Here is a 20,774-nt window from a genome sequence, read left to right as displayed (position 1 = left end):
TGTGGCAGCCAGCTCTGTGAAGAATGACTGCATCCTAGCAGCCATTGGCGTGTAGCCCAGAGGCACACCCACTGTGTTGGCAAAAAACAGCTTCCGTTCCTGGGAAAAGTAGTCCTGCTTGCTGATGGAGTGAGCCTGGGATAGCATGCTGCACCATGGCACTATGTTTCGAGGGCTGACATGATGCTGGAAGCTGGTAACATGATGGAGACCTGAACACGTGACTACTAGTGGCAAATCCATGTGATCGTCTCATCTGTTGTAGCCCCCACATCCTGGTTGAACTGCTGGGCTATGCCAAAACTGCTACCAAAAAAAAGCCACTTATACAAGATAGCTGCACATCTGTTATGCCAATGTGCCACTTAAGAGTCATGTTCTTGGCAAAGCCACTATAATACATTGGTGCAAAAATCCTCTTATCCATAATGTGCATTACTGTAACTGAACCTGGCCCAAACCAAAAGCTCTGTTACGGTATCAGAATGCCAACACTCTGCACTCACCAGTGGCCAGTGGCTACTGCAGTACTTCACCATGTATCCCACATATTTGCCAACAAAATTATAGTGGCACTACAAAATGCACATTAATTAATATTTAACATAAATTTAACATTACAATTACAAGGATTGGATCAAACAACAGCCAACCATACTGCTAATAACCACACAAGCTGGAAGGAACAATAATAAAAATAAAATAGCTAGAATAGCTGAGAACACAATAGCCAAAAATAAACCAAATAGAGCAGACAAACAAAATCTCCAAAACTTACTTATACAAATGCAGCTGATAAACAAGAGGTAATGTACAAATGGAATGCTGGTAAAAGGACAAAGTAAATCAGTCCAGTAATTGAAAACAAGACCAACAATATAAATGTCAGAAAGGAAAATCCCTTAGCACAACTAATAACAGAATAAAGTGCACCCAGAGAATACAATTCAGTTAGAATCTTCTCCTATTGAAACCTATTTCAGATAACAATGCTATACCTTGCAGCACCCTGCCAATATAACAGTAGAACAACTAGCACAGCTGAAGTTGAAACACAGCCAATCACAAGAGTCTACACACTGATGTTTCTGTCAAGCAAAACTGGCACAACACTCTTCTTATGCACCAACATCCAACATGGTGATTAACATCTGCTTGTGTCTCGTCAGCATGACCCGCCCAGGGGCCGAGATGCCGGTACAGTCAGCTCGCCAGTAATAGGAACTGACGCTTCGTGTTGACACCAAGTCACTGCTTGCTTGCACTGCAACTCCACCAGGCTGACCCCACTGTTGACCACGTGAATTTGCTGCTCCGTCAGTACAGTTCACATCTGACTCAGTTGCTCATTTGTTGTGATTCCTTACTGGCTCTCTGCAGATAGTCCACATCTCCTTTAGCTTACAGCTCTTATTTCAAGGAGTTAGTTCATGAACTCACACGAATAGTAAACAGTTCTGAAAACACACTTGACCTCTTAGCAACAAATAATCCTGAGTTAATAACGAGCATCAAAACCAATACAGGGATTAGTGAACACAGGGTTGTCGTAGTGAGATTGAATATTGTAATCCCCAAATCCTCCAAAAATAAACGAAAAATATGCCTATTCAAAAGAGCAGCTAAAAATTCACTTGATGCCTTCCTGTGAGACAATCTCCACTCATTCCAAATTAATACTGTAAGTGTAGACCAGATGTGGCTTGAATTCAAAGAAATAGTATCGGCAGCAATTGAGAGATTTATACCAAATAAATTAACAAACAACGGAGCTGATCCTCCTTGGTACACAAAACAGGTTAGAACACTGTTGCAGAAACAACAAAACAAACATGCCAAATTCAAACAGACACAAAATCCCCAAGATTTGCGATCTTTTACAGAAGCTCGAAATTTAGTGCGGACTTCAATGTGAGATGCTTATAACAGTTTCCACAACAAAACTTTGTCTCGAAACCTGGCAGAAAATCCAAAGAGATTCTGGTCGTACGTGAAGTATGTTAGCGGCAAGAAGTAATCAGTGCCTTCTCTGCGCGATAACAATGGAGATACTATCAAAGACAATGCTGCCGAAGCAGAGTTACTAAACACAGCCTTTCGAAATGCCTTCACAATAGAAGACAAAGTAAATATTCCAGAATTCAAATCGAGAACAGCTGCCAACATGAGTAACATAGAAGTAATATCCTCGGAGTAGTGAAGCAACTTAAATCACTTAATAAAAGCAAGTCTTCTGGTCTAGACTGCATACCAATTAGGTTCCTTTCGGAGTATGCTGATGCATTAACTCCATACTTAACAATTGATCGTTCACTCAACGAAAGATCCGTACCCAAAGACTGGAAAGTTGCACAGGTCACACCAATATTCAAGAAATGTATTAGGAGTAATCCACTTAATTACAGGCCAATATCGTTAACATCGATATGCAGTGGGATTTTGGAACATATATGGTGTTCGAACATTATGAATTACCTCAAAGAGAACTGTTTATTGACACATAGTCAACATAGGTTTAGAACCACCGTTCTTGTGAAACACAACTAGCTCTTTATTCACATGATGTGTTGAGGGCTAGTGACAAGGGATTTCAGATCAATTACATATTTCTACATTTCCAGAAGGCTTTTGACACTGTACCACATAAGCGCCTTGTAGTTAAATTGCGTGCTTATGGAATATCGTCTCAGTTATGTAACTGGATTTGTGATTTCCTGTCAGAGAGCTCACAGTTTGTAGTAATTGACAGAAAGTCATCAAGTAAAACAGAAGTGATTTCTGGCATTCCCCAAAGTAGTGTTACAGGCCCTTTGCTGTTCCTTATATATATAAACGATGTGGAAGACAATCTGAACAGCTGTCTTAGGTTGTTTGCAGATGACACTGTCATTTATCGACTAATAAAGTCATCATAAGATCAAAACAAATTGCAAAACAATTAAGAAAAGATATCTAAATGGTGCAACAATTGGCAGTTGGCCTTAAATAATGAAAAGTGTGAGTCATCCACATGAGTGCTAAAAGGAATTCATTAAACTTTGGTTACACGATAAATCAGTCAAATATAAAGGCTGTAAATTCACGTAAATACCTCGGAATTAAAATTACGAACAACTTAAATTAGACAGAACACATAGAAAATGTTGTGGGTAAGGCTAACCAAAGACTGTGTTTTATTGGCAGGACACTTAGAAAATGTAGCAGATCTACTAAGATGACTGCCTACACTACATTTGTCTGTCCTCTTTCAGAATACAGCTGCACGGTGTGGGATCCTTACCAGATAGGACTGACGGAGTACATTGAAAAAGTTCAAAGAAGGGCAGCACGTTTTGTATTATCCCAAAATGATACAGGATTTGGGCTGGACATCATTAAAAGAAAGGTGTTTTTCGTTGGGACAGAATAAATGCATTTTTCTTTGGGACAGAATCTTCTCACGAAATTCCAATCATCAGATTTCTCCTCCGAATGCAAAAATATTTTGTTAACACTGACCTACATAGGGAGAAATGATCACCATGATAAAATAAGGGAAATCAGAGCTTGTATGGAAAGATATAGGTGTTCATTCTTTCCGCGCACTATACGAGATTAGAATAGTAGAGAATTGTGAAGGTGGTTTGATGAACCCTCTGCCTGGCACTTAAATGTGATTTGCAGAGTATCCATGTAGATGTAGATGTAGATGTATGATGACAACAGTCATTTCATCCTTCGTACACATGGGGCTGTTATCACCAGCTGTCACCGGCTGCTTGCCAGTCAACTTCCTGAACCAGCCAGACCTGGGCAGAAACAAGCTGGGTAATGCAATTTTTGACCTGACAATGCTGATCACCAATGCTGATACACTATGGCCGCACATCCACTACTTAACAATGCCTGCTCATAACTAACTGGTTGAACACCTGTTGTTAACAGTTGTTAGTTAAAACTGCCACTACAGACACTGAACTTCTTGGAACTTGTTGTCTGGATCGTGTTCTCAAGTACTGGCAAATTTGTGGCCAGATGCCCTTCCTGTCACTTTAGTATCAGTTATCTTAGGGAGAGAAGTCATGCGCGCCACATGTTTGTGAATTGTGTAAATTTTGTTCTGTGTGGGTTCATATGTTAACTGTTCGTTTAGCATATTTTCTGTGGCCGGAAAGAGAATGATAAACTGCCTAAAAACTGTTGGTCCGGATCACTTTCTTGTCTCACAAGCTAGCACACTGAGCACTATAATATATTTTGGGTTTTAGCCGAGGGAGCCACACAATTAAAGTACCACATATAACAATGGAACTGTAGATTTTGCGAAAAGGACAGGAGATTTGCTGAACACACAGCAAAGATTTGTTCCTTCAGGCTGAATTAGAACATGCAAAATTTGAACTGGATAGGTTGAAAGAGGAAAAAGATTGTGGGAACTGGGTAAAGAGCACAAGCCATGGCCAAAAGGGAAACAGATTTTTAACTTCTTCATTTACTCATCAGCTTACAGTATCAAATAAATCTGATTTGTTGCCTGAAGTAGGAGAAAACTGTTAAGTCACAGTAGAGTGCAGCAGACTTCTAGCAAAGACACTAAGTGTAGATCACTACCAACAGAGAGTAGCTAGAAAATAGTATTACTGCTAGGTAGTAGCAATGGCAGAGGTTAGACTGATGGTACAGAACGAAACAGAACAGGGCAGCAGATCACAAGTAATGAGAAGATAAGGTGACAGGGGACATAGGGAATTTGGCAAAGATTTTTACAATAAGGATCAGGTTATCATAGTAGGTGGAACAGGGAACAGCCAGATTAAAGACAGAAATTATAGCATTAGAGGTGACCTGGAAGAAATAGGAGTAGCAACTACACAAACACAAATGGGAGTTTTGTGGAGGTCTTCGGGCACCATGATCAGCCTTGGGTTACCACTTCCGTGGGTCTTGTGAACACCAAGTTAAGAAGACTGCTGCTGATTGAAATGATATCTCATATGAGGGCATGCCTGTTGCTACAATTGCGAGATGGAGATAAAAGATTACATTCTAGCATCTTACACACATAGGGCTTACATTAGAAAAGGAGGAGGTGTTACAGATATTAAGACAGAACACAGGTTCAAAAACACTGAGGCATTAGATTTTCTGGTGACAAACACACTTAAATGTGCACTTATGAATTAATACTGAAAGTGGTTTGCTTTTAATTTTAACCATGTATAGGTACCCACTGGGAAATGTTGAACTGTTTATGAAGAATTTGGATTCTTTACTATGCTATCTGTCAGACAGCAGGAAGCTGTGATGATTTCAAAGTACATTTTCTGAGGGATTCTAATAGGAAAAATAATCTGGAAACCTTATTTGGATCCTACAATTTGATCTCAGTAATTAACTTTCCAACACAGGTGGATGAAGACATTAGGACCCTAATTGATAATGGAATCAGGTAATTAACTGCTTCAGTTGTAAATATTTTATTCATTCAGTCATGATCAGTTTTGGGCATCTTTAAGTCAGCAAGATTGCATCTTAAAGTGAACAAGACTGCATTAGGGAAATGGAGAAAGTACAATAGGAGTCTGCATACCACACAACATGTGTTTGTTATAATAATAGTGGGGGTTCATTGCGAAACTGTAAATATGATTTTGACAGGAAATTGATATGGCTGAGCTAGTAAGAATGAAACACGGGCTGGTTTAACGGGATGCTACAATGTAGGCACACACAAAAACTAGCAACTTCGCACTGCAAGGGAAGGTAAAGCCATCTAGTGGTGAACAGCATCAGAGCTGACTACCCCAATCATTAACAAATGTTTAATACATAATATGTGACTGAATCAAATATGGTTGGACGTAAATTGTTGACATATAAGTAATATATAAAAATTGTGTACTTGGGCTTAAACTTCTGTCAAAAATGATATAAAGGTAAAAATTAACTTTAAAAAAAAAATGACAAATGAGCCAAAAGTGGCACGCTGGATAAAAGAAACTAAATAAATTGTTCCATGCCAGAACTGTAGAACACGAAGAGAGAGAGAGAGAGAGAGAGAGAGAGAGAGAGAGAGAGAGTTAAAAATGACTACATGTTAAGTCCAATCAACAGAAGGAAAGACAGCTAAAACCGGGACTTGGAGAAAGATCCATAAAATACGTCAGAGAGAAATGGAGGTCCTGAACTAAATATTAATTGTCCTTGGCATATTGCTATAATGGATAAAAAGTAAAATATGGTCGTTCACTAAAATGGCCGATAACTAAGACGGAAAACATAAATGAGAACATGAGTGGTTACAAAAAGGGGCTTAAATCAGGAAATGGTGGACTGTCAAAGTTTGAGACAATGAGCACAAAGTGGTGGGGGATTACCACTTAACAAATGGCAATAGCTAAAAAGACAGTGCCCAATACACAACTTAGCTAAATGATCTCCTCATGGTGAGAGGACCGAGAGGAGGTTTTCCAAGCCATTAGAAGAGGCTTAATTCCCCGGAGCTTGTTCCCACTAAGGGAGGACCAGTGGTGATGCCAAAGTCAGACCACCTGTTGACAGACAAGAACACAAAGGTCATCGGAGGGAATGAAAGAACGAGCAGACCAGGGTACGAGGACTGCAGCCTTGGCAGCCACATCAGTGGCCTCATTTCCCGTCAGATCGACATGACCAGGAACCCAAATAAACATCAGAGTGGCTCCATAAAGACTGAGTCAGTGACAGCTTTCCTGGGCCCGTTGCACTAAGGGATGGACAGTGTACAGCACACAGAGGCTCTGAAGGGCATTGAGGAACTCAGAGCAGATGATGCAATTGAAAAGTCTGTGTCTCAGGATGCACTGCATGGCAGGACACAGGGCGAAAAGCTCTGCTGTAAATACTGAGCAGTGTTCCAGAGGTCAATGCCAAAAATCATTGGTGCCAATGACGAAGGCACACCCGACACTACGGTCACTCCAAGAGACATCAGTGTACACGAAGGTACTATCACAAAGTTCCATGTAAAGGTTATGAAACTTACGGCAATAGAGCAAGGCTGGAGTAGTGTCCTTAGGAATCGAATGAAAGCCAAGGTGAACACAGGCCGCCATATGAAGCCCAGGTGGTGAAGGGTTTACACCCATCAGGGAAGTGGCAGGTAGCTTGAAGTTAAGCTGCTGGAGAAAGAGTTGAAAGTGAACTTCAGGAGGTAACTGAGAAGAGGGACTTGCCCCATACTGGCGATCAAAGGAGTCATCGAAGGAGGTGGCATAGGTTGGGGGACCAGGCATGGCAGACATGTGGCATGCATACCTGCTAAGAAGATAGTCACAGCGGTATGACAGTGGTAGTTTGGCAGCTTCTGCATGCGGACTCTCAACTGGGCTAGTGTAAAAGGCGCCAGTGGCTAAACAGATGCCACGATGGTGGATAGTATTGAGACGGCACAAGAGGGACGGATGTGCAGATGCATAAACAAAACAACCATAGTCTAGTTTTGAACAGACAAGGGACTGGTACAAATGGAGGAGGGTGATCTGATCCACTCCCCAGGAAGTATGACTGAGGACATATAAGACACTGAGGGAGAGCGTACAGTGGGCGGCCGTGTAAGATACGTGGGGGGACCAAGAAAGAGCCCCAGCAATCTTGTAGTTTCAACAAATGGAAGAGCAACAGGCCCACAACGGTGGAAGAAACCAATTGTGCCACCCGAAATTCATACAAATGGTTTTGTCAGTGGAAAGACGAAAGCCATAGTCAATGCCCCATGAATAAAGATGATCGAGACATGGCTCAAGACGCTGCTCAAGGAGACAAGTCCATGGAGAACTGCAATAGATCACAAAGTGGTCAATGACAAGGGAGGTGGAGATCCAGCAGGAGACGGCCATCATAGGGATAATGGCAACAGCAAAGAGGACAATGCTCAGGACATAACTCAGAAGCACACCATTTTTGTGGATACAGGTGCCCGACAAGGCAGAACCCACATGTGCCTTGAAAACTTGATCTTTTCAAAATTCCTGAAGGAAATGGCGCATGCTGCCATGGAAGCCCCACATGCAGAGTATGGAGGATACGTCCTCCAGCAGGTGTTGTAGGCTTTCTCCAAATCAAAAAAACATAGTCACAGTCTGGTATTTCCACAGGAAACCATTAATGACACGGGTTGACGAAGTGACGAGATGGTCAATTGCAGAACGGCATGCTTGAAATCCACACTTCGCAGGCAGAAAAATGGTTGGTGGTACGCACTGGTGATGTGGAGGTCGGCTGGGCGATGGTATCAAGTGACGACACCATCAATGATGATCTCTGAGTTGGCGAAGGAGAAGACCGTTTGCATTTGTTTGATTTCTTGGAATCTTTCCAGTATATCGTGAGACTTGAGCCACCATACCAGCCGGGCATGAATCATGCATTCCATTACCTTACAAACACAGCTGGTGAGAGAAATGGGGCGATAACTAAAAGGAAGGTGTTTGTCCTTATCAGGGTTAGCTATGAGTACGATAATGGCTTCGTGCCAGTGTCTGGAAAACGTGCCTTCTGCCCAGCTGCAATTGTACTTATGAAGGAGAAGTTCTTGCCTGCAAGAGAAAGGTTCTACAGTATCTGAATATGAACATCATCTGGCCCTGTGGTGGAGGACCAAGATGAAGTGAGAGCGTGATCTAGCTCCCTTATAGTAAAGGCGGCATTGCACTGTAGAACTCACTATTCTGAGAGAAATCACCCAAGCCTCCTCCACTCATTTTCGATGCAGGAAGGCAGGGTGATAGTGGGTGGAGCTTGAAATCTCCGTAAAAATGTGACCCAAGGTGTTGGAGATAGCAATAGAGTCAACTACGACATCATCTGCTACTGTCAGCCCAGAAATTTTGGAATGGACCTTGGTTGCAGAGAGCCATTGAAGATTGGTCCACATGACGGGAGATGGAGTGGAACTGTTAAAAGAAATAGTACAGGAAATCCAAATAGCTATATTGCTATCTCGAAGAATGTGACGACACTGTGCATGCATCTGTTTATAACAAATGCAGTTCGCAGACGATTAATAATGCAGAGAGCATGTCTCCACACACGAATTGCGTCGCGGCATGCCTCAGTCCACTAGGGACTGAGACACAGGGCGGTAAAGATTAAGTGTGTGGAATGGAATGTTCTGTGATGGTAAGAATAATATTTGTAAGATATTATACCTGGTCCTCCCAACTGGGGAAATGTTGTTCATCAAAGGTTGTCAGGGAGGAGTAAAGCCTCCAATCAGGCTTAGGGTTTGCACGTAGGTGGGGTAGGAGTCAGAAAATGGACTGAACATGGGAAATGGTCACTCGAGTATGTGTCAGAGAGAATGGACAACTCGAGACGATGGTCAAGCAGGACAAAGGTCCAAATGGAAACAGGTGAGAGGGAGTCTGAAAGGAACGTGGGTGCTCCCATGTTAAGGCAGATGAGATTAAGTTGATTGAGAAGGTCAGCGAAAAGGGCATCTGTCAGACAGGTTCTGGAAGAACCCCAAAGAGGATGGTGCACATTAAAGTCACCGAGCAGCAGAAAGGGGTGAGAGAGTTGCCCAATAAGCTGGAGGAAATCTTCCCTGGTGACACCAAATGATGGAGGGATGTAAGCAGTACAAGTAGGAAGGAAAATGCAGATTGCAACAGCTTGAAGCCAGGTAGCCAGGGAGATGGGCTGACCATTGATGTCATCCTAGATGAGCAGCATGTCTCAACTACGAGATGGAATGTTATCCTAGGGGGGAAGGTAAAAGTGGACCACGAAGAAATGCGAGAGTTCAAAGCGGTCATGAGGATGCAACTTTGTTTCCTGGAGGCAGAAACAAGCAGACGTTGCAATTCCAAGAGCAGCTGTAAGTCCTCTTTGTTGGTTCGAAGGCAACGAACATTCCATTGGAGATCAGTCACGACGAGGAAAAAGGAGGCTGGAGGATCCTGCTCCATGAGATCTACAGAGGCGTCAGCATTCTTCTCCTGTCAGTCTGTGGAGTCCAGGGCAGAAAAATGGTTGGTGGTACGCACTGGTGACGTGGAGGTCGGCTGGGCGATGGTACCAAGTGGCGACACCATCAATGATGATCTCTGAGTTGGCGAAGGAGAAGACCATTTGCATTTGTTTGATTTCTTGGAATCTTTCCAGTTGGAAGACTAAGGTATTTGTTGGCTGGAGGGACGTAAGAAGTATTTCATAAAATTCTGTCATATGAATGTATCACCCACTTCTCCTTCTGAAATTAAGAAAATTATTTATTCTCTAAAAAATAAATGCTCAAATGAATTTGATGATGTTTCCAATAGTCAGTACTAAAGATTTGTTCCCATATAATAAGCCCTGCCTTATGCAAAATATGTAATGCATCACTAACTCATAGGATTTTTCCAGAGAGACTGAAATATGCTATTGTTAATTAAGCCCCTCTATAAGAAAGGTGATAAGAGAGATGTCAATAACCGCTGACCTATTTCACTACGGCATTATTTTCCAGAAGTTTTGATAAGTTGCTATATTCTAGAACAGTATCACACCTGAACAACAACAATATCCTTAGTAAATCACAGACTGGATTACAGGAGAGTTGCTGTACTAAGAATGCCATTTACAAGTTCACTCACCAAATTTTACAAGCATTAAGTAACAAAATAGTGCTGGTTGGTATTTTATGTGGCCTATCTAAGGCATTTGACTGTGTGAATCACAATATTCTCCTAGATAAACTGACATACAGCCAACCAATGAATAATGTCATATCTAATCAAAAGAAAGCAGAAAGTTGAAGTTAGTAATTCAATGAATGTATTTCAGGGACCAATCACGCATGAGATTCTGCAAGGCCCAATCCTATGTCTGCTATTGTTCCTCATATAAGTAAACAACCTTCTTTCTAACACAGAAGAAGCAGAATTAGCTCCTTTTTGTGGATGACACAAGTATTTTAATCAATCCAAGCATACATATAGCAACAGATGAAATAGAACAATATTCTTTAAAGTATCACTGACTGGTTTTCTGTAGCTGCTATACCAATAATAACTCTAACACATGGTGAGGAAATAATACATGTGGTGGAAACTTCAAAATTCTTAGGTATCCATATGGACGAGAATTTAAGCTGTAAAAAGTACACTCTGAAACACCTAAAAAAAAAATTAGTTCAGCCATATTGGCACTTAGAATCGTTGCAAATCCTGGGAGAGACAAATCAACAAGTTGACATACTTTGCAAATTTTCATTCAACAATGTCAAATGGAAGAATGTTCTGGGGTAACTCATCTTTAAGAAAGAAAGTCTTCCTTGCTCAAAAACATGTTGTAAGGATAATATGTGGTGCTCACGCACGATCATCTTCTAGACATCTGTTTAAGATGTTTGGCATTCTGACTACTGCTTCAAAGTATGTTTATTCCCTCATGAAGTTTGTTGTAAATAATGCACTGCAGTTCCAAAGGAACAATAAGGTACATAATTACAGCACCAGAAGGAAAAATGACATTCATTACTCTACATTAAAACTGTCTTTAGTACAAAAAGGCATGCACAATGCCACAACTGAAATTTTTAACTTACCTGGTGATATAAAATGTCTGTCACAGAGCAAAGTAAAATTTGAAAACAAAATGAAAAAGTTTCTCCTCATCAACTTCTTCTATTCCATTGACAAATTTCAATTATTGTAATGTGTAAAAGGTCATGGATAGGAATTACTAACTCCCATCTGCACATCTTTTCTTTTAAAAAAGTAAAAATAAATAAATCTCTACACATATAAATTGTAGCCCCTGTTTGCTTTATGTTCATGCTACTCTCAGGAATCAATGTAAGCATTTTCATGCAGTTTTTACTAATAAGTAGGGTTTACAAGGAAGGTTTGTTGGTATAATTTATAAATATTTTGTGCAAATTGGCTGTAATATGGTGAATTAGTCAGCTGCTACTGTGAAAACAATGCCATTTCCATCTAGAAGTGAATGGCAGAATCCCTTGCAACCATGGCTCTGTTTGGTCTGACTATCCAAAGGTATGGACGAGAGGCGGAACGTGTTCATCGCAGCACAGTCAGTGTGAATGTGCCTCAATGTTTTCAGATAATATTTGTTTGAACAACTTCAAATTATATAGAAGATTGGTGATAAAGAGATAAATACACAAATCTTCATGTTGCTGGGCAAAAAAAGTCTGCCACAATGAGTCCACGACAAAGAATTGTGGCAATGGGTCTCAACATGCATCAGTGTGAACTAAGCTTCACCAGAGGTGCTGTCACAGGTTACTACATCATACATCGCTCCCCCCCCCCCCCCCCCCTCTCTCACACACACACACACACACTATCATTTGCATACAGTATTTATACTGGCTGTAAATATACTGCTTACATCACAATGTGTTTCCATCACTGCCATGAAATGTCACTCAGAACACCAATTCAACCTTAACATTAATGCCTCCAGACAACTTACCTGGCAAGTTGTATTTACATCGCTTAAGTTATATTAACATTATGATACTCAGTTACCTAACATTATTCTCTGAATTTTATTCACAGTTCTTCTAAGTGACCCACAAAGAAAATTACTGCTACGCCAGAAATGTCGTCTTGGCGTAGATACTTAATGCTGCCTGTGCAAAGCCAGGTCACGTTGCTAGTAAATAAATAAAAACTCCCACCAGTAAATGATCAACATGTAGGCATATTTATCGACAGATCATACCTGAGTGGCACAGTTGTTACAATAATGTAAGTGAAATTTAAAAACTGCAGTACTGTGACCAATTTCTTATTGATACCATACACTTATTTTCTTTCACATCATTTGCACTCCTAGCAGAATGACAAAATCGATTTCCATGAGATTGAAGTATTCACTGTTTTGTGTCTAAAGTTGTCTTGTCAAAATTAGCCCCAGATCCCACTTCTCTGTCAAAACTTATATAGTTCTTAACATACATACACATCAGATTCGAAATGTTTTGAGCATTGCTGTCACCAAATAATTTTACCTTAATTTTTGCTGACGCTGTTGAACCTTAACATTGATTTCCTTACATTCATTCGTGTTTGAAAGACATACACGTCTAATATCACTTATTTTACTTGGTATTCCATTGATTTGCTCTGTAACATCGAGAACAGCAAATTTATTTGTCACATTTATCTTGCTTACTCTTTTGATTTTCTTCTGCACCCTATTCAGTGACATGCTGTACGTTTGTCAGTTTCATGTGTCTGTACTATAGTCTGTTTAAAATTACTTGATAGTTGACATCTGTCACTTGCTGCTACGGTGTTGCCACATCAGCCACTGACTACCGCTTTGTTACAGGCATCACACAAACGTGGCAATTTCACAAATGCTGTTAATCTGTACCGCGGAGCAATGCTGGAAGTGGAGACTGCAAGATATGTTGGAAATGCGAGACACTCTATCAACAGCTGATTTTAAGTGACCAATGACTGGACTGCGGCAGGAGACATGTTTTGTAGCCATGAATTCAAACTCATGTCCTAAGCTAATCACAACGTAGTGACATGTAATGTATCCAAGAAAGCAGTGGTCTACAATCTGCGGCAGAACTAAAACCATGATCACTTTGCACACAGCTATTATAGCTAACCTCTATGAGTAAACTCAAGACAGAAAAAGTTCTGTTTCAGCACTAAATGCAAACTATAATTCCTTGCTATCACTGGTTACCTGAAACTATTCTGTCACTGGTTACATGAGCTGCCGTGTTACCAACCAATGAGCAGTTCTCATTAGCACTTGGTTGCAGATTATAGACGACACAGGCAGAGCCGAAAGAAATGACGTGTAGAAAAATAAGAGCAAATAAAAAAGACAATACGATGATGAAAATGATGCGACAAAGAATTAGAAATTAAAAAAGTACATTTAAACCAATTAACTGATAGATTTAGAAATAAAAAAAATTCACAACCTGTGACGAGATTCGAACCAATTACCTTTACCTAGGTAAGTTAATACAGTAACCATGGCACTAAAGTACAACACTGAATAATGTTGTTATGTTTTTGACTGTGATCACCCAGTCACAATTACGAATTGGAGCCTTCACAAACTCTATACATGAAGATAGTAACTGTTCTTGAAAGAACAGATACCATTGATGACCGTGCAGCTTCTCTAGAATAAAGGATAATTAATTAAAACCCTCAGCTGCCGACAGGTGTTGTTGATATTCCTCAATGGGGACAGCTGAAAATGTGTGCCCCGACTGGGATTCAAACCCCGGATCTCCTGCTTACATGGCAGCTGAGGGTTTCGATTAATTATCGTTTATTCTAGAGAAGCTGCACGGTCAGCAATGGTACCTGTTCTTTCAAGAACAGTTACTATCTTCATATATATAGTTAAAGGCTACCTGGCCACTGACCTTCGTCTGTGCGAATGTGCATAGGTTGCCCGAACTCTTACGGGAATCATCACCTTAGTGTGCGTCAGTGATGAGTGGATGGGCAAGTATCTATTAGGTATTAAATGAAACAACAAGTTTAGTGTTACCAGTCACCGTTTTATTTTTTCCACGACGCGTTTCGAAGGTTTAAACCTCCATCATCCGGTGGATTTACATTAGTTAGTATTACATATGTGTGTATGTTGTGTTAAGACTTTGGAGGAACTTGTGGCACTGCCTAGTGGAGAAACAAGACACTATTTCAGAATATGGTTTTGGATAACTTTTGACAAAAAATTAAACTGATATCTAATGGTAAACTTTAATAAGTAAACTAGAGTACCTCCAGTGGTCACAGGTTCCTTTTTCTGTCGTAACACTTCACATGTATACTGCCACATTTGTAAACAAATATGGCGTCTGGAATCAGCTGGGTGCAAGGTTCGTACAGCAGAAGAGAAGACATAATCGCAAAGTGCAAAGAATATACATCGTAACATTATTACAGAATAATCATTTAAACCATTTGGAGGTGTTTGTTTTGAGGTGTCAAATATATGTGTGTGTACTTCAGGTGGTATATAAATCCAATTTTGAAAGGTTAAAACAGCTAAACATTCGTACTCGTTTATGCAATCAGGTGAAATGTTAAAATGGCTTATACTTCAAACTTGCTAATAACAATTAGGTAAAATGTTACAGGCTTGAATTACAATGGTCATATTAGCTACAGCAGTAAAATCATACATAGATGATACTCTTTGAAGAAAGAGAGAGAGAGAGAGAGGAAGGAGTGATTATATGAGAGCAAACATTTACATGGCAAGGAGTCTTAAGATTACATGTTGCATATATTAGTTGCCTAAAGGTTGGGGTAATACACTGGTTAATGTTATAAAATATGCAGATAGATATACATTTGTGCCAGTAGTTGATGTACATACAGTTTTAAGCTGACAAGGGGTACAAGCTGTTGGTGTGATGAATTATCTGTGAATGAGGTCAATCTCTTGTACTCTTGACGGCTGTCAGTATTTATGGTAAATATTAGGATGTGTGCACATGTGTGTGTGTGTGTGTGTGTGTGTGTTGTGTGTGTGTGTGTGTGTATTTTAAGAGTATAGGAAGTTGCTGAAAACAGAGATTATACTATTGTAAATATTGTCATTTTTGTCATTTAAGATGGATTCTGGTTGTTTCATTTGGTGTTTGTATATTTGGAGTGTTTCAAGGATGTCTAGTTTTCTGCCTTTTGGTTGGATGTGTAGGATGCTAATACTTGTGTTGTTAACATGGAGTTTTGTTTCATGTAGGTGGGTAGCTATTGCTGATGTGTGGTATTTTTTGTTTTTTAGTGCTGCCATGTGTTCCTTGAACCTAACCTCAAATGATCTGCCTGTCTGGCCTATGTAGAAGCAGTCACTGTCCAAACATTCAATTTTGTACACACCTGTGTGATGAAGTGGGTTTCGTGTGCCGATGTTGTGGGATAACTTCTGTCCAATCTTGATGTCTGTTGTAAAGGATATGCTTATGCCTTTCCGTTTGCAGACATTAGCATACCAGATTGCTAATGTCTTCAAACGGAAAGGCATAAGCATATCCTTTACAACAGACAACAAGATTGGACAGAAGTTATCCCACAACATCGGCACACGAAACCCACTTCATCATACAGGTGTGTACAAAATTGAATGTTTGGACTGTGACTGCTTCTACATAGGCCAGACAGGCAGATCATTTGAGGTTAGGTTCAAGGAACACATGGCAGCACTAAAAAACAAAAAATACCACACATCAGCAATAGCTACCCACCTACATGAAACAAAACACCATGTTACTTACCGAACGAAAGTGCTGGCAGGTCGATAGACACACAAACAAACACAAACATACGCATGAAATTCAAGCTTTCGCAACAAACTGTTGCCTCATCAGGAAAGAGGGAAGGAGAGGGAAAGACGAAAGGATGTGGGTTTTAAGGGAGAGGGTAAGGAGTCATTCCAATCCTGCGAGCGGAAAGACTTACCTTAGGGGGAAAAAGGGGGTATACACTCGCACGCACACACATATCCATCCGCACATACACAGACACAAGCAGACTTTTGTAAAGGCAAAGAGTTTGTGTATGAAACGTGTATTTCATTAGCAATGTTAGGTGTGGGTGTTGGTTTTGTGTGGTTATCATGTACGACAAAACATGAAATCAAAGTGCCAGACCCATGACTTGGGGTCCAAACACATTAAGAAAGAATGTTGGTCATGACTTGGAAGCAAACTGGCCAACTGTTTTGGCAGCCTGGCAACAGCGAACATTTCGGGTCTGACGTTGAGAGCTTTGATTCGAGGAAAGCAGCCAACAAGTGAGATGTCCATTATCAAGCAATTTTAATCAGAGTATAGTACTTGTAGTATTTGGCTCCTTACATGAGGCGCTGCTTTTCCTGCTGTCTCTTTTCTATGTAAGTGTATTTTTCACTGAGAACAATGTATCTAAATATTAAAGTAACAATACCACTCTCAAGCACTTATATTATTTTGTTTCTGACTGCATTCATAATTTGCTGTTCATTTATTTCCATGATACAGGTATGGCACGACCATGCAAAGTCATTCACTCTAGATGTATGAAAATTTTTGACCATTTCTCACTGAACCAACGTCAACATTCAGCGCTTCACATTCCTTTTATGACTTTTTTAGCACTTACTTTACATACATTATCACATTTAACTATACTTGTGTAACAGTGGTTTTCTGTCACAATATTAATTGGCACACACACACACACACACACACACACACACACAAACACACACACAGAATACAAGAGATACAACATACAGAAAAGGTTGTAGTGGTCCTTCTAATGATTTGATTTTATAAGCTGATTGCGTCTTGTGCAGCTATTAATTTTGAAGGTCTTACAGGGCAAATACCAAGAATCTTTTGCTGTGTAATCTACAACTTCTATTATTTGCAATGATTAGCAATACCAGAACACGGAAAAAAGGTGGTGGAGCAGACAGATGAAATTAGCCAACTGTTTCCTTTGAGCTGTGTTTGGGTCATTGAGTATTGGCAGTCTCGCTGTTAAATGCCCGTTCTGCTTCGTTGGTAGCGATCTTTCCTCACAGAGGTACTCATATTCCACTTGGGATTTTCATTGGCTAATTCAGTTTGATAATCTTCTTGTTCAAGTATACATGCTTATGTTTCTGCTGACTTGCTCCAATTACTATTTGTAGGTATTGACTAACTTCAGGTACATTTTTATACCTCCAAAATAAAATATCAACAAGGCAGCATACCTGTGTAATGCAAATGTGAGTGCAAGTCCAGCCATAACAGCCTCACCCCCTGATAATGATGCCATACCAATACAAGGCTTTCCATGTTCTACAAAGCACACTTGTACACCACCAAGGTATGGCTCCTCCTCATTTTCAAGTGTCAGCATAACATGACACAAGTCACTCTGCATTAAATCCTAAAATAAAAATTAATTCAAATATTTTCAGGTCTTAAAATTAACTGGTCTTTTAAATTTCATTTTTTGAAAGTGTTTTAGCAAATTAGAGGCATACATGAAATGCTAAGAACAGGGTTTCCCAAACTGTGTTCCATGGAACGTGGTGTTCTGAATGGAAGTGAATAAGTGCTCTGCAAAGAACTGCTAACAACAGAGTGGTTTTTTCTGACACTTTGACAAAGCAAATTATTTTTTATTTTATTTTATTACAATTTGTGTATTATTGGTTATGATTTAAAATTGAAATAATCAAGTTTTTCTCATTATTTAATATTTTAATAACCTTCACAATAAACAAGATGTTCCATCAAACTACCAGGATACTCGAAGTTTTCTGTCGAAGTGAAAGTTTAGGAACCCCTGCTCTAGATATATCATATCAATAATAAACCATAAAATGCCCCATAATATTTTTCATTCAATATTTTCTGCTTAGACTAGTGTCTAGCACTATTCTAAATCTTTCAATCAGACCTTTCTCTTTTCATATCATTTCCTACAAGGCTCTTTATTAACAGGAGACACCACAAAGACTTCTGTGGTCCAGCAGAGGAATTGAAATATCAAGTACTGAAGAAAAAGTTTGAACAGAAACATGATGGAAGCCAAATCATGCAGAAGACTTTCTCTTCTGTCATTCAATGGCAATGACCACGAAAGCATGCGGACGAGTCAAATTTCATGCCACACAATGGCATTGCCAAAGTCACAGAATAATTTTACAGTTGCGACCTGCAGGACTTAATTTGTTATACCATACATGACTTCCTCTGTAGCTAATCCTTTACTTAATAAAATTGAGAGGGAATTAATGCCTCATACTGTGAAAAATGAGTCACTAACCTCTTGCAGGAAATTTGCTCAAAAATATTTGGGACTAGGGTTTGGCAAACAAAGTCTAATTACATTCAGCCAGAAATATTATCATAATTACAATAAATACTGATTGTCTTGGGTTAAATGTTCAAATTTTTTTTCTCTTGGTCTGGAAGTGTTTCATTTTTGGGCATAATATATAGTTGAATATTGTAGAAATGATAGCTGCAATTCACCATACAGTGGAGATCCTGAGTCACAGATAGGCACAACAAAAAAACAGCCAGGAAGTGAGCTTTCCACGAGCAAGACCTTTTTCAAAAACTGACAAAATGCACACAAACACACAACACACTCAGACAAACACAAGTCACACACACAACCGCATTCTCTGGCAGCTGAGGCCAGATTGCAAGCAGCAGCGCATGATAGGACAGACAGCTGGATGGTGGGGGTAAGGTGGAGGCTGGGGTGGGGAGGCAGAGGAATAACAGGATAGCTAGGTGCAGTATGGAGGTTAGATTAAGGGCGGGGCAGCGGAAAAGAAGAGAAGTAAAAAGACTGAAGGTGTGATAATGGAACAGAGGGCTGTGTAGTGCTGGAATGTGAACATGTAGCCCTGCATTTGGTGGGACAGGTGATATTTGTGACCAGACTGGAGCAGGTGGGTTAGGCAGCATTATATGTGAGACCAGTCATATGATCTACAAGCTAAGCTACAACCGTTCTACATGGGCACGACAAGGAACAATCTGTCTGTCTGCACGAATGGCCATCGACAAATTGTGGCCAAGAGACATCTGGACCATGCTGTTGCTGAGCACGCCGTGCAACACAACATTCTTCATTTCAATGACTGTTTCACAGCCTGTGCCATAAGGATCCTTCCCAACATCACCAACTTTTCTGAACTGCGCAGGTGGGAACTCTCCCTGTAATATATCCTACATTCCCATAATCCTCCTGGCTTTAATCTTTGTTAGTCATTATCCTTACCCATCTAGCCCCTTTCCTGTTCCCATTCCAGCATTGCACAGCCCTCTATTCCACCAATGCACCTTTAGTCTTTTTACTTCTCTCCTTTTCCACCACCCGTCCTCTGCCTCACCCTCCATTTAACCTTCCGACTGCACCTAGCTGCCCTAACCTCTCTTCACCACATCCCTGTATGCTCCCACAAGCAGCACTTTACCGTCCCCACTCCTACTCTGCTATGCCTCCCCTCCCTGCCCCAGCCTCCTCTTTACCCCTGCCAACCAGTTGCCTCTCCCATCGTGTGCTGTTGCTCAGTCTGGCTTCAGCTGCCAGAGAGTGTGGTCATGTATATGTAAGTTGTATTTGCATTAGTGTGTGTGTGTGTGTGTGTGTGTGTGTGTGTGTTTAATGTTGTCAATTTTCAACGATGGCCTTGCTGGCCGAAATCTTGCTTTCCAACAGTCTTTTTGTTGTGCCTGTCTGCAACTCAGAATATCTGTTATATGATGAATAGCAACCATCCTTTTCACAATGTCACTGAGATAAATCTAAACCATCTGCCTTCACACCTTGTAATTGTACTGCAGTATCACTGCTCACCTCATAACTGGTAGTTGCTTCCCTCAAGATTGTAGTGTGATTGTCAGTGGGTTGTACGTGCATCTTAGTTGTCAGTGCCATGATTATTGCCCTACAAAAATACTAACAGTTGTGGTGCCAAGAAGTTACATGTTTTATATCAGTATCTGAAATTATAAAAAAAAGTTATGCATTTGTGTGCTGGGTCATCAATGTAGCAATCAGCCACACGAAGACAGTCTCAGAATCAAAAGACATGGACTTTCTCATAATTCAGTGAACATTAAATTGAGGGATGCCTATAAACTGTATGTAATTAAAATTCATGAGTGGAGACACTTTCATTTGAGTATCATGTTGCAATATCAATAGGCAGCCGCATTGCAAAAACCATTTATGCATATGCTTCTGAAAGAGATTGGTAGAGAAATTGTTTGAACTATCAAAAACAGAATTAAATATCATAACAGT

General features: G+C 40.2%; 1 protein-coding gene across 1 annotated transcript in view; it reads right to left on the bottom strand.

Annotated features, from left to right (window-relative positions):
* Nucleotides 1-20,774, bottom strand: part of LOC126259679 (structural maintenance of chromosomes protein 1A-like) — a 214,612-nt gene that overhangs the window by 20,897 nt on the left and 172,941 nt on the right. The window contains exon 10 of the mRNA XM_049956637.1: nucleotides 17,713-17,891. Coding sequence (XP_049812594.1) covers nucleotides 17,713-17,891 — 179 coding nt within the window. The remainder of the gene's footprint in view (nucleotides 1-17,712; nucleotides 17,892-20,774) is intronic.

This window comes from Schistocerca nitens, chromosome 5 (genome assembly GCF_023898315.1).
Source record: "Schistocerca nitens isolate TAMUIC-IGC-003100 chromosome 5, iqSchNite1.1, whole genome shotgun sequence".
Lineage (NCBI taxonomy): Eukaryota > Metazoa > Arthropoda > Insecta > Orthoptera > Acrididae > Schistocerca > Schistocerca nitens.
The sequence above is the reverse complement of the archived record's forward strand: the minus strand, read 5'-3'. Positions and strand labels throughout refer to the sequence as shown.